The 12,480-nt window shown below is 44.2% G+C and overlaps 1 protein-coding gene across 1 annotated transcript; it reads left to right on the top strand.

Annotated features, from left to right (window-relative positions):
- The first annotated feature begins 8 nt into the window (after positions 1-8).
- On the top strand, positions 9-10,825 carry LOC120410615 (protein phosphatase 1 regulatory subunit 3E-like). Its single transcript, XM_039558553.1, is given in 3 exon segments — positions 9-10,360; positions 10,362-10,667; positions 10,669-10,825. Coding segments are annotated over 3 exon segments (954 nt in total). The 5' UTR covers positions 9-9,772; the 3' UTR covers positions 10,729-10,825.
- The last annotated feature ends 1,655 nt before the right edge of the window (positions 10,826-12,480 follow it).

Raw genomic sequence — 12,480 nt, 5'->3', positions numbered from 1 at the left:
ACCCATTGCTCCTGAACATCTTAGTTTTAATTTACAAAATCTCTACCAAGTCAAAAGCTTCCAAAAGGTGTCTTACAATGTCAGTTCTTGATCTCTGGAGGTGCAGAAAGGTTCTCTGTCTCAAACTTCTCATCAGCATGTGCAAAATGTAATTTTTAATTACCTTTTACATGCAGTGGCATGAAAACCTCTGCAGTTTCAGCTCTGAGACAAATGCCTCACCTCTACAACAGACTCTCAGGACAGGATTCCTTTGCTTTCTTCCTCAGCCTTACCATCCACCCCTCCTGTAGTTTTTAAGATCTCTACTGTCATAACACCAAGCAGAAATTCACCTGCATTATGATGGTTGGTTTTCAAAGTATCCTATTCTCTTTAACACCTTATTATTTTGTAATATATTTTATATAACTGAGAAAATATTTTTTGCTACTGTAAATATTTAAAAAACCCCAAACCCTAGAGTAGCTTGGTTTGAGTATGGGTTATAGTTGGTCCTTTTTCTTCCTGTATAGTTCCCATGATGCCACCATTTTCTGTAAGTTGGAGGATATAAAATGCAGATTTCTGTTACCTGTAAATCTTGCATGTGTGATTCAGAGGAGGTGAATGAGCAGAAGACTCCTGACTGAAGGTTCATCTGCACTGTTCCCTCAGCTGTAGTCCTGAATGAAGCATTCCCTGATGGACAGCAGGAGGCTGCTGTGTTCAGCCCCGTCATAGTCCGAGGTAAGCATTTGCAAACAGCAGCATTCCGGTATTTCCAGAGGGGAGGATGTTGTAATATCTAGAAACTAAATTTCTGTTCAGAGCGTTTAAAATCATGGAACAGTCAGATGTGTAAGATCCTTCTAGGAATAACAGTCATATTCCCGTCATAGTGATGGTTCTGCTTTAGATTAGGCTGTTATTTCAGGCTTTTCATGATGCAAAAGGGATTTGACTTACGGGCAAAAGTCAGGTATTTTGACAGACTGTACCTTTGGAAACTGACAAATGGTAGTCCAAAAGGCAGGATAAACTAACTCTTGATTGACAACACACTGAGAGGAAAGTGACAGTTCAGAGAGATAGGGAAGCCCCGTGTATTTTCAAACACATTCTTATGTGCTGTTGCTGAGAATTTTGCTGGCAGTGAAAGTGTTCCTGACTGGTTTGGGTTTAGTTCCTGAATTTCCTTCACTTGGAGAAATTGCATGCTGGCAAGCTGATTGTTTTCTGTCAGAACAATGCAGTTAGAGATTGATTTTCTTTCTGGCTCCAGGATTTGATAGTGAATCAGTCCTTTGGATGTTTGGACCTAAAACAATAGGAGAAGAATGTTGATTTAACTTTCAGGTGTTCCATCATAGCATTTTTGCATTGTTGTCAATAATTCACTTGTTTTGTTTTGGCACCTTTAATGCAGGAAGCACTTCTGGCTCATCCAGCCTGCAACTTTATTTCCTTTCCTTGAACAGGAATGGTGTTGTTCTTGAGAGAACTTAACACAAAAACAAGAAGCTGCTGTTTCCTCTGCTGGAAGAACCCAGTGTGTTCAAAGGCACATAACTTGATTAAGCTTATGATGGCTGAAGTGTTGTGTATTTGTTTCTTTGTGCTCTAGGCCTTTAGTCAGCAGCTTTTCTGGCCTTCTGCTGCAGGTCTTGTAGAATAATCTGTGGTGTGGTCTTTGTTCTTATAGTAAAACCTGTCTAATCTGTCTGATTTGACAGTTTCAAAAAACATAGCAAAACTCTTACCTGGCGTGAAAAACTGGAAAGCATGGAAATAATGTTTATAGTTTTCCCTGCAAATTTTTTTTTATGTGGTCCTAAAAAACTGACTGTCTGCAATGGCTGCAACTTAAAATTAATGTGACAAACATGTTTGGCTTTAGTTACTGTTGGTAGTGCATTAATGGTAATGCATTAATTTTTCAGCTTTCTCATTGAAGCAGCATGATTTTCAGTTGTCTGAATGGAAGAAATTATCTCCTTCTGGACTTCGAAAAATGTTTCTAGTTTCACAGATATATATATATGTTTGCATTTTCTATTTAGTGGAAAACGGGAATGAAACAAGCATGTATGAATTTCTTTATCTCGGGGCTGCTTGTGGAGGAGTTTTGTAGAGCTTGCATGTTATATCTAAACATGGAAAACAGGATTAGAAAATATTTCACCATAGGGGGAAAGGTACAAAGAAGGGAAGAACATAGTCTATTAGAGGGATTTCTGTCCTGAGGGATTTATACTGCACTTGTGTAGCTGCAGCACCATGATCAAATAGAAGTTAGGACAAGTTACTACAGCAAAAACAACCCCTGTTTCCTGCAAATTAAAAACGAAGACATAGAGCTTGACTCCAGACAGTCATTGGCTGAGATTTTCAGACAGAGTACTGAAAGAGATGAAAGTTGCATATTGTTCAAAGTATCAACAAATAAAGACCTAGTTTGTAAGGTTTTAATAGTTTCTTTATAACTTTCCCATTTGACTTGCAGCAAAATACCAAATAGGTACAAAAATTACTGCCATTTCAGATGGAAGTCTGTAGTTTGGGCCCTTTCTGGTGTAGGTGCTTACTTGGTTCACAGTTCAGTAGGTGACACTCCATTCCTTTCAAAGGGACTGTCTCTTGAAACTCAGATTTGCTGCCAGAAAAACGGTGGTTCTTTAGCTCTGATGTTGAGATACCTGAAGAGGAACACAGTTAAGAAACTGATGCTAGAAAACTACTAAAAATTACATTTATGCACATATTTACTAATGAAATAAATCTAAAAAGACGTTGAATTCCTCCATTTCTATGTTTTGCCAAATTAACAAGGAATGCATGGAAATGTTTATCTGAAGCTCAAGGGGATTTAGCAGTCTTTAAGATAAGAATATTGTTAAATGCCTTCTCAAGGCTGGGTCATCACATGGAGTAGGGCATGGATTTAGGAATATTTCTAAAGAAAGGCATTGCTTTGGTTCTCAGCAGCATCAAACACCTTGTTACCATACTAGGCCAGCCATAGTCATTCAGAGTGAATCTAAAGGAAGAGGTTGCTCTTCATCCCCAGAATAAGCTCTTTAAAGCTCTAATGAATCTATCTTATGGCCAGGAGGAAACTAAACCTATGTGGTGGGAGCTGGCATTCATCAGCTTATAACTCTATTAATAGCATCTTCAAAACTACAAATATCCACAGTGCTCAGAAGGAAATTTTATTGTTTTCCTCAGTCTAATGAGCTTTAAAACAGCATGAGATTACAATATAGAAATGCTAGGTCAGTGCAGACAGCACTGCAGCTCCCCAGCATGACTGACTGGTGAGGAAGTCCAGAAAGCAGTGGAACCTCCTGTATTTTTATTATTCCTGACATTATTGGTTAGAGAGCCTCGGATGTCATCGTGTTTAGTACACTGGTTTGGGTTTGTATGTGGAATCTGCACATGAGGACTGTTCTATTCAAAAGCAGTAGGATTAGAAACGGCTGCAGCACTTCCATCTGGTGTGAGAGCACAGTGCCAGTGTAAGTGCTCGGGATCTTCTTGCAGGAGTGAGACCTTTGTGTGGCTTGAGATAAATGACAATTCATGAATTTCTATGTTGTGTCCCTTCATTTTATCATTCACAATGTCAGCTCCTTTTTCACCCTTCAGCTCTCTTGCTGTAGCCACAGGAAGCAATCTCAGCTAAAGTACCATTGAGCATCTTCTGAGAGATAATGGCTTTTGTGTTCTTCCAGGAAAGGTTTGAAGGATTCTTGGGAGTGCATCTCTCACATGTAGACATACTTGTGAAGACTTAGTTTCAGAATCATTTGGACCAAACAGGTCAACCCGATTAATCTCTTTATCCCTTATGGCTGCTGGATTTTTCACATCTTGAAGGTTCCACACTCACTGTTCTTTTTTGTTGGTACATTCCTTATTTCACCTGGGAATGTTTGAACAGTGTAACTTGTTGTGTATTTCCATTTCAGTCTGTGTGTTGTAAGATAACAGACTTGCTAAACTGGGTTGAAAATCTCTTCCTTTTCTGGAGCTGTATCAGCCTTCTGATTTTGATTGATTTCTTGTGGTCTTGGCTTCTTGACCTGTATGGTTGTCAGGGGATTGTGACATGTCTAAGCAGAACTGGCCATTGTGGGGTGTTTCATTTGTTTTTGCAGCTGGAAGCTGGTGAGTGGATCACTTTTATCCTGAGATGATCAGGTTAATCTGACCTCTGGTGTGCTCCCTACTCTTCACACCTTCTCTTCACCATGAGTGCAAAAGTGATTGTGAAAATATCCTCAAATCTCTGTACAAGGATTTTGGAGTAGTGAGAGGTGACCTTTGATGTTTGCTGCCTGAAAACCAGCCAATCACAGATTCTCCATATCCAATATGCATGGATATGGGAGAGCCTCGTATCTGGGAGCGGACACTGGGCTGAGGTGGTGGGAGCAGGAGAAGGAAGGGCTGTGAGGGAGCTCCCCAGAGAACAGGAATGGGAGAAATGACAAAACTGGGAGGCTTGGAGGCAAAAACGCGAGAGAGCTGAAAGGGGTGAGGGAAGGAGGGAGCCTGTGCAGAGGTGTAAAAAGATGAATAGGAAGAGAGTATTGCATTTGAGAAGAATGGATATGAAATGACCAAGTAGAAGGAAAAGCTGTGAGAAAGGTGAAGAAAGGAACAAATTAAAAAAAAAAAAAGTGATAAGACAAATCATTCTTAAAATATAAGGAATCTAAATAGTCACAGTGAATCACTCCTGACCAATAGAACTTTAACTATGAAAAAAAAAATAAAATCAAGTATGCAACAAGCTTATTTTTGGGTCTAAAGTCATGAACTAGTGCTACTGAGAACCATTTGCAGTGGTTATAACATGGCATGAAGACTGAGTCACGAGGACTTTTACCAGAAGATGGGATTTGGGAACATCCCTAAGTGCATTTTTTCAGATATTTGCGTGAAGAGCTGTGTTAAAACTTCTAGGACTGAAAGAGTCCCAGACCTGCTTGCTGTTACTTAATCCTTGTTAAGAAAATTCAATCCTTCTAAAAAGTGCAGAATTATTTATGTAAGAAAAAGAAATGCTCTTTATAATTTTCTCCATAAATGTGATATGTTAGGGTATTTTTTTCTTTTTCACTGCCTTAACTGGGCTTTTTTTTAAGCTTTTTTTGCTCTCTCCAAAAGTCTTAAGCCAATCACTTAAGAGTCAACAGACAGTTAATGCTTAATTAATAAAATTGTGTGTGAGCTTCATCATAGTCTAAGGCAGATTGACAAGGTCATGAACATAGGTAAACTCTTAAAATTCTATTTTCTTGTTAATGCCATATCTTCATTTGGATCCCAATATTTAAAAGGAAAAACAACAAAACCAAAACCCTAGAAACCACTACTGAACCACAAAACACCTTTTCCAAGTGTCACATCTCTTGTTTAGCAGAACTTTCAGCCTGTTGGAATTTACTCACTGATCTCTGTTTGACATCAAATATCCCTGATATAACTATGAATCAAAGAACTTTCACTTTAATAGATAAAGACTGCATAACCTGGTTGGGTAAAGATAATATTTGATACAGAAATCAATACCATTGTTCTTTAACAAAATACTTAATTTTATATATATATATATATATACACCTCAAACATGCTATCTAATTCTAATCTGGCACTTCTTGAGTTGTGACTAAGATATTTTCTTGGGGAAATAAATAAAGTCTGAGTTAATCATCAATGTGGGAAGGTATTTTTAAAGTAGAAGCGTGCAAAACAGCTGTATCACGCAAGGCTTACAGACTGCCACTGTAAATACCATTGTCACCTTCATGTAGTCACCTTCATAAGATCATTAAACTCAGGGGTGATATTCTCATGTAATACCTACATAGTTCATCAGCTTCAGAGGAGCTGCACAAATGAGAGTAGAAGTTGACCTTTATAATTCATGCACTGAGTCACAACTTCATCTCCAAAACTGCTGTAACCGTAATGCACTTCGCCTTTACATCCATTTTATCTGCCTGCAATTCTCATTACTAAATATAAACCTGTTCTGGAAAGTTAAAGTGGACATGTGACAGTGGCCACTTTGGATAAGCCCCAGCACTCAGACACTCTGCCCTATTAATGGTTCCATTGTAGTTCTGCCTAATGCTCCCCAGCACCGGTGTTTGCTTTCTCCTAGATTACCTGAACTTGAGACAATCAATAAATGCAGCAGGAGAAAGCTCCCTGTTCACTTTCTGCTACAGTTCTGCCTTTTTCTTTGCAAATCCTGTAACAAAACAGGACCCAACATTTCTGTTCATTTAGCTGGAAATTCTCAAGCATCAGACGGATTTTAAATGCACTTTGGCACGGCGGAAATGTCAGGAGCACTCAGCTCATGTAGGCAAACAAGAGGCTGTCTTTAAAATTTTTGACGTCAGCTGGAAGATGCAGAGACAGGTCAACAAAGTGTTATTAGGACGATGTTAATTAGGACAAACCTTTATCCTGTGACCGTGCTATTTAAATCTGCAAAGGGAGAGGAATCTGGACAAATGAAAACAATGCCTGAGCACCATTTCCTAAGTCTGTTGACACTAATTGCAATGTGAGACCTTCTGCTCTTCTTGCCCAATAATAGAGCAACCCTGTATAGCTCTAGAATTTACAGATAATTTATCTCTGTTACTGCTTGCACCTTCAAAATTATCTTGTCATAAAAATACTACTTTCCAGCAAAAAAGTAATAGGTATTTCTTCAAAGAGTGTAGCTAGGTCAGTACTAATGATTTTTGTATCAGCTTGGTTTTGACAGTATTATTTAGAAAAGAGTCTTGAAAAATGCCCTTACCATAGTGCTATAAAAGCAGAGACAGATTAGACTTTGAAACTTAAGTGTTCAAAATTTTGTGAACTAAATTAAGATTGAGAGGGGGTGGTGGATGGCTGCCTACTACTGCATACATTAAACCGTAGTTTCTCTGTGTGGTAGTGCTTACTCGCTTCTAAGGATTTCAGCATTTGCTGTGTACAAATATTTACAGTAGGCAAACCCAAAATTTCTTTCTAGATTTCCTTTTACAAATGGTGCCTGATGCTTCCCATTTTTAACTCAAACGAGTTTCCACATCCCAGAAGGATGCTCAAGGCTGCAGGTTATTTGAGGGGATGTCTGTGTGTATATTTGTTAAATTTCAATGCTTTAAACTTTCATTTACTGCACCTGTCTTAAAATTCATCAGAGGAGGAAGACAAGCCTGGTAGTAAGGACACCGTCAGAAGTGAAAGGCATGAGTAAGAGTTCCTACAATTCACTTGGCAAGTAAGCAAGAGCTAAAAGAAAACAGCAGCATCCTCAGATTCAGTGAGACTTGTTGAGAATGTTTGGATTGAGAGAACAAAGTGAAAAATACCACTGTGAGGATTCTGGTGGTGTTTACATAATGACAGTGCTTGAGACAAGGCTGAGGTGCCCCTGTATGTCATGTTGCCTTGACCTGGCTGGTCCAAAGCTTATTGTGTTGGTTTGGGTTTGGGGTTTTTTTTCTTTCTTTTCACTGTATTTTCATGGGTTTTATGCTAATTTTTGGTTTACTACCTTTGAGGAATCTGTATTTTCAACTCAGTTACATGAACTACCTCACCTTCAATCACCAGAGAAGAAGGAAGTTGGGGTTTTGGTTCCATGAAATACCATGGTTGTGGAAGGAAAGAGGAGACCTGAGAAAGCCAAAAAGCAGGAGTATTACACAAGTTTATGATAAGAAGAAGTTGGGCAAGTAACACTACCGGAAGAGGGGAAGTGAAATTTTACAAAGGCACCCCAATTCTGTAAAGTACAGCAGAAGCTAAATTACTCCAAAGTTGTGTTCCCAGGCATACCACAAAAACATCCAGACCTGACTGAATGTGTAATTTGGTTTAAACCAATTTATCTTATTAGTGCTGGTAGTTTCACAATGGTTTAAAAATGCAAGGACTTTGCGTATTAATGTAAAAAATAAAATTCTCTCTACTTGATTTAAAGTGAAATGAACATCAGCAAAACCAAGTGTTAGTTCATTCAAAAATGTTCATTATGACAGAGAGAAATTACTGAAAAAAATTCAAAAGGCTGTAGCCTTAAAACCTGTTTGAACAATTATTTGAGTCTGTTCTTGTTCTCCCCCAAATTAGCATGAGCAGACAAAAAACAGACATGAGTTCATGTTGTTTTACTGAAATACTCATTTCTGTGAGGGAGACACAGGAAAGAGACCTTAAAAATTTTTCTCATAGTGTGTGTTAAAGGACAAGTGAAATAATTTTAAGATCCTGGGCTAATGAATTCAGATGTACTTATTTATGTTGTTAGTATTTGATTTTTCAAAACCTGTAATCAGGCTGTGAATGTGAGACAGTGGCACAATGAAACATAATGGTGTCAAATTCAACACCGATGGACATAATTTTCCCTACTTATCTGTCATTAAAAAGATTTGGAAGCCAGCAGCAATAATCTAGGAATTATTTTCATGCTTATTAGTAAAGGAATTAAAGCTGATTGTTCTGATATGAGACAGCGGGTAACTTTTCCCTGTATTCTGGTGGCTTTTTTTTTTACTCTTATCAGGTTTACTTGTCCCATTCTTAATCTTAGCAGCCGCATTTCCACTGCCTAGGCTGTCAAAGGAACACCAAGTGCTGCAGATAAAATGCTAGAGGTGTAAAAAGCTCCTGCTCAGAAGCTAAATCAGAATCACATGTCAACACAGTTTAGGCTCAGGCTCTGGCAGAATGGTAGGATCATTGTTTTTAATGCCATTTACTAATTAAAAACGAGTCCCAGATTACGGAAAGTCTGGAATGAAGCGGCTTACTAAAATGGTGGTTTATCTCCTTGAACTGGCTACACCAGAGTCTATCATTAAGCTGTAATTTATTTGAATATTGCTCAGCAGTTACCAAATGTTCTTCTGGCAAGAGGCAGCGCGGTTTGTGTTTCACACAATCATCCCCACTTGTTTCGGCCGGAGCTGCTTTTACCCCTGATGGAGACGTGTGGCAGGACTGCGGCAGGTGTATTTTATTCGGCAGATGTACTGTAAACGCATTACAGCAGATTAGCTGGATTTCTTCCTTTAAATGTACACTGTGAGATCCAACTTGCAAGCCAGCTGTTTCTTACCGGCCCGTGTAATCTTCCCGAGCCCGGCTTTGCCTCTTGCTCTCGCAGCTATTTCTGTAACGGGATCGGACGAGCGAGAGCGCCGCTATGAATTTTAATGCTTCCACTGGGGAATCCCTGCCGCCTCCTCTTTTTGGATGAGATCCTCGAGGAAAGACCCAGAACAGAGCGAGGAGGAGGAGGCGGAGGAGGAGAAGGAGGCGGAGGAGAAGGGGAAGAAGAAGAAGAAGAAGAGGAGGGACAGCATAGAGGGAGAGAGCGGAAAGGGGGAGCCGCGGGGTTTAATTAGGGACCGTGGCGAGGCCGACACCGAGGCGGGCACTGGGGCGGGTGAGAGCCATGGGGAAGGAAGGATGGTTCTGGGCGTGTGTCGCTGCCTGACCGCGGCACGTCACCAGCGGCAGCAGCCGGAGCGCTGCGGTCCCGCCGCCGCCGCCCCCGCGCATATGCACCCGCCGGCATCCCCCGGGGCCGGCCGCGACCTGGACATCACCGAGGGCATCCCGCTGGGTTCGGGCGAGAGACAGAGCCCGCGGACCGGGCGGTAATACCGCCTCGCTGTCCGCACGCCGCGGCCCGAGAGGAGGAGCCCCCGGTGCCGCGACAGCCGCCGGCACCGCCCGCCGCTCCTGCCGGCGCCCCATGGATAAAGCGGGCTCGCTGCACAGCTCGGTGCCCGCGCCGCCGCCCCGGCTCTACCTGCCGCGCAACTTCAGCTGCAGCGCCTGCCTCTATGGCAGCCTGGCCGAGCAGTGCAGGGCGGGCTGCAGCCCCGACGGCGACGCCGCGCCCACGCCCGTGGTTCGGGAGGCGGCGGGCGAGAAGCCGCCGCCGAGCCGCGGCCGGGAGCCCACGCTGCCCGCCGTGCCCCCCAGCCCCACGCAGCGCCGCCGCGCCAAATCGCTGCCAACGCCCGGCGACCGCAGCCTGCGCCCCGCGCTGCAGCAGAGCCCGTCGCGCCGCAAGACCGTGCGGTTCGCCGACTCGCTGGGGCTGGAGCTCACCTCCGTGCACCTCTTCTGCGAGGCCGACCTGCCGCGGGTGCCGCTGCCCGCGCCGCCGACGCCGCGCCCCGCCGACCTCCTCAAGACCAGGAAGCCGCCGGCGCTGGGGGACCTGGAGCCGGTGCTGTTCGGGCCGCCGCCGCCGCTGCTGGAGCCGCTGTTCCCGCCGCATCCCGGCGCCAGCCCCGGCTTCGCGGAGCGGGTGCGGCAGCACAAGGTGAGGCTGGGAGTGGGTGCGGGCAGAGCCGGTGGGGCTGCGCGGGGCCGTGCGCGTCCTCAACCTCGCCTACGAGAAGGTCGTGTCGGTGCGCTACACGCTCAATGGCTGGGCCAGCTGCGCCGAGGCTGCCGCCACGTACCAGCCTCCCGGGCCGGCCGACGGCATCACCGACCGCTTCGCCTTCCTGCTGCCCCTGGGTGCCGCCGCCGCCGAGACCACGCTGGAGTTCGCCGTCCGCTACCGCGTCGCCGGCGCCGAGTACTGGGACAACAACGAGGGCAAGAACTACCGGCTGCGGGGCCGGCAGCGCGTCCCGCCCGCCGACGGGCCCCCCGCAGGACCCCGACAACTCCGCCTGGATCCACTTCATCTGAGGCGGGGGCAACGGGGAGCCCGCGCAGGGTCGGGGGGACCCGTCCCGGGGGAGCTCGGCGCCCTCCCCCCGGCGCCTCCCCGCGAGCCGCCCGGAGGAGTTTTCCCGAGTTCTGTTTACAGAGGGGTAATTTGTGTTTTCTGTGTCACTAGCGGTGACGGGGGGGATCCTGGCTCGCCTTCCAGGCGCTCACGGGGTGTGGGCACGGAGGCCGGGCGTGGGTTCCCCCTCAGTGTCTTGAGCACTGTGGCTTCCACCAAAGCAGTGGCTGCCGGCCGGGCTCCGGTGACAGGGACCGAGGAATGTGCGAGGAATGTGCCGGTCAGGACCGGAATCCGCAGGTGAGTGCACATCCTCCCGGCCCCGGAGGTCAGGCTGAGCTGCTGTTACCTCAGCAGGTAACGCGGAGGGCACTGCCATAGGGCATCCCTCCGTCCTATTTGCCTAATCCTGCTCAAGCAAAGCCCGGCTCCGGCGAGGGGCTGGATCCGCCCTCAGCGCCTCGCTGACCCACTCGTGTTAATTGTCCCGCGGGGTCAAGGGCCTGATAGTGCAGGCTAAGGGACAGGTTATGGTTTTGAACCCAAAAAGACAAGAGTACAGATGTCCCAAGGCACAGCTGTGTTTCATTGTGCGTGAAAATGTTCGTTTTAAAGCAAAGGTGGTTTTTTGGTTTTTTTTCATTTTGAACCCTCTTTCAGGTATTTAAACATAGTTAGAAAAAAACCAGTATCACATCCTATTTGAAACACAACTCACCGGGAGATTTTAAAAAGAAAGTGTTTTGGTTTAGAATTCGCGTGGTATGTTGATGGAAAAGTTTGTCAGGATCTAGTGTTTGTTTCGGTAGGATTGGTCCCACAAAGCTGCTTGTGTTTAGGTCAACAGGAAAGTCGTGGAATTGCACCAAAGGAAGGAGAGACGGCAAGAGTTGAATCTGTAATTCTAGTCTGCATTACAAGTAACACCTTCATTTTTATTCCTGTTAAGAGTTTAATTAAACAGTATCAGTGCAGGAGCCAGATTTCTGAATTTCCTGCTCCAAATCCTTCATAATAATTTCAGTAAGTGATGGATTTCACAAAACTGGTGAGGTTTAATCAGACAAATCAAAGGAAGTTCTACCTTGCCATATAAAATATATCAATCAAAATTACACAGCATAGTGACTTCTGCCTTCAAAGGTATGTTTTAAATTATATTAGCACTAAACATAGCATTTTCCTTTTTAAACTTGCTTTTTCAGGAGTTCAGCTGAATACAGGTTGTGCTGGTGCCAAATCTGGGTGCTAATTTTCCAGGATTGAGGCATGTGTGTGTTTGCTGGAGAGGGGCCTCTGCAAATATGACTTCTGAGTGGTAAAACCATGTCAATGTGATTTTCTGGTTATGAAGGGCTGTAAGATCAGGCCTTTAAGATCTTGGATTTTCTGTAGGTTGTTCTGGAATGAAATGTAAATTTTTACACTGCATTTTTATGTTTCTTGAAAGGGTTAAGCGTCCCAAGCAGCTTGAGTAATGTCTGGAGTAATGAGTTCTCACAGAACCTTTTGACATCGGTGAGAATTGAGAGCAGTTTTGTCTCCTGAGGGTCTGATTCAGTCAGAATAATTAAACCCATACATTCTGGGGGGAAAAAAAGAGGTCTGGAAACTCGATGGGAAAGAGTATTTCATTTCATTTCTGTAGATTACTGGTTCTGATTTAATGGAAGTAGTAGCAAGGCTGCTTTCTGTAGTATTGGTAGCTTGGT

This window comes from Corvus cornix, chromosome 11, assembly GCF_000738735.6.
Source record: "Corvus cornix cornix isolate S_Up_H32 chromosome 11, ASM73873v5, whole genome shotgun sequence".
In the NCBI taxonomy this organism is placed as follows: domain Eukaryota; kingdom Metazoa; phylum Chordata; class Aves; order Passeriformes; family Corvidae; genus Corvus; species Corvus cornix.
The sequence above is the reverse complement of the archived record's forward strand: the minus strand, read 5'-3'. Positions and strand labels throughout refer to the sequence as shown.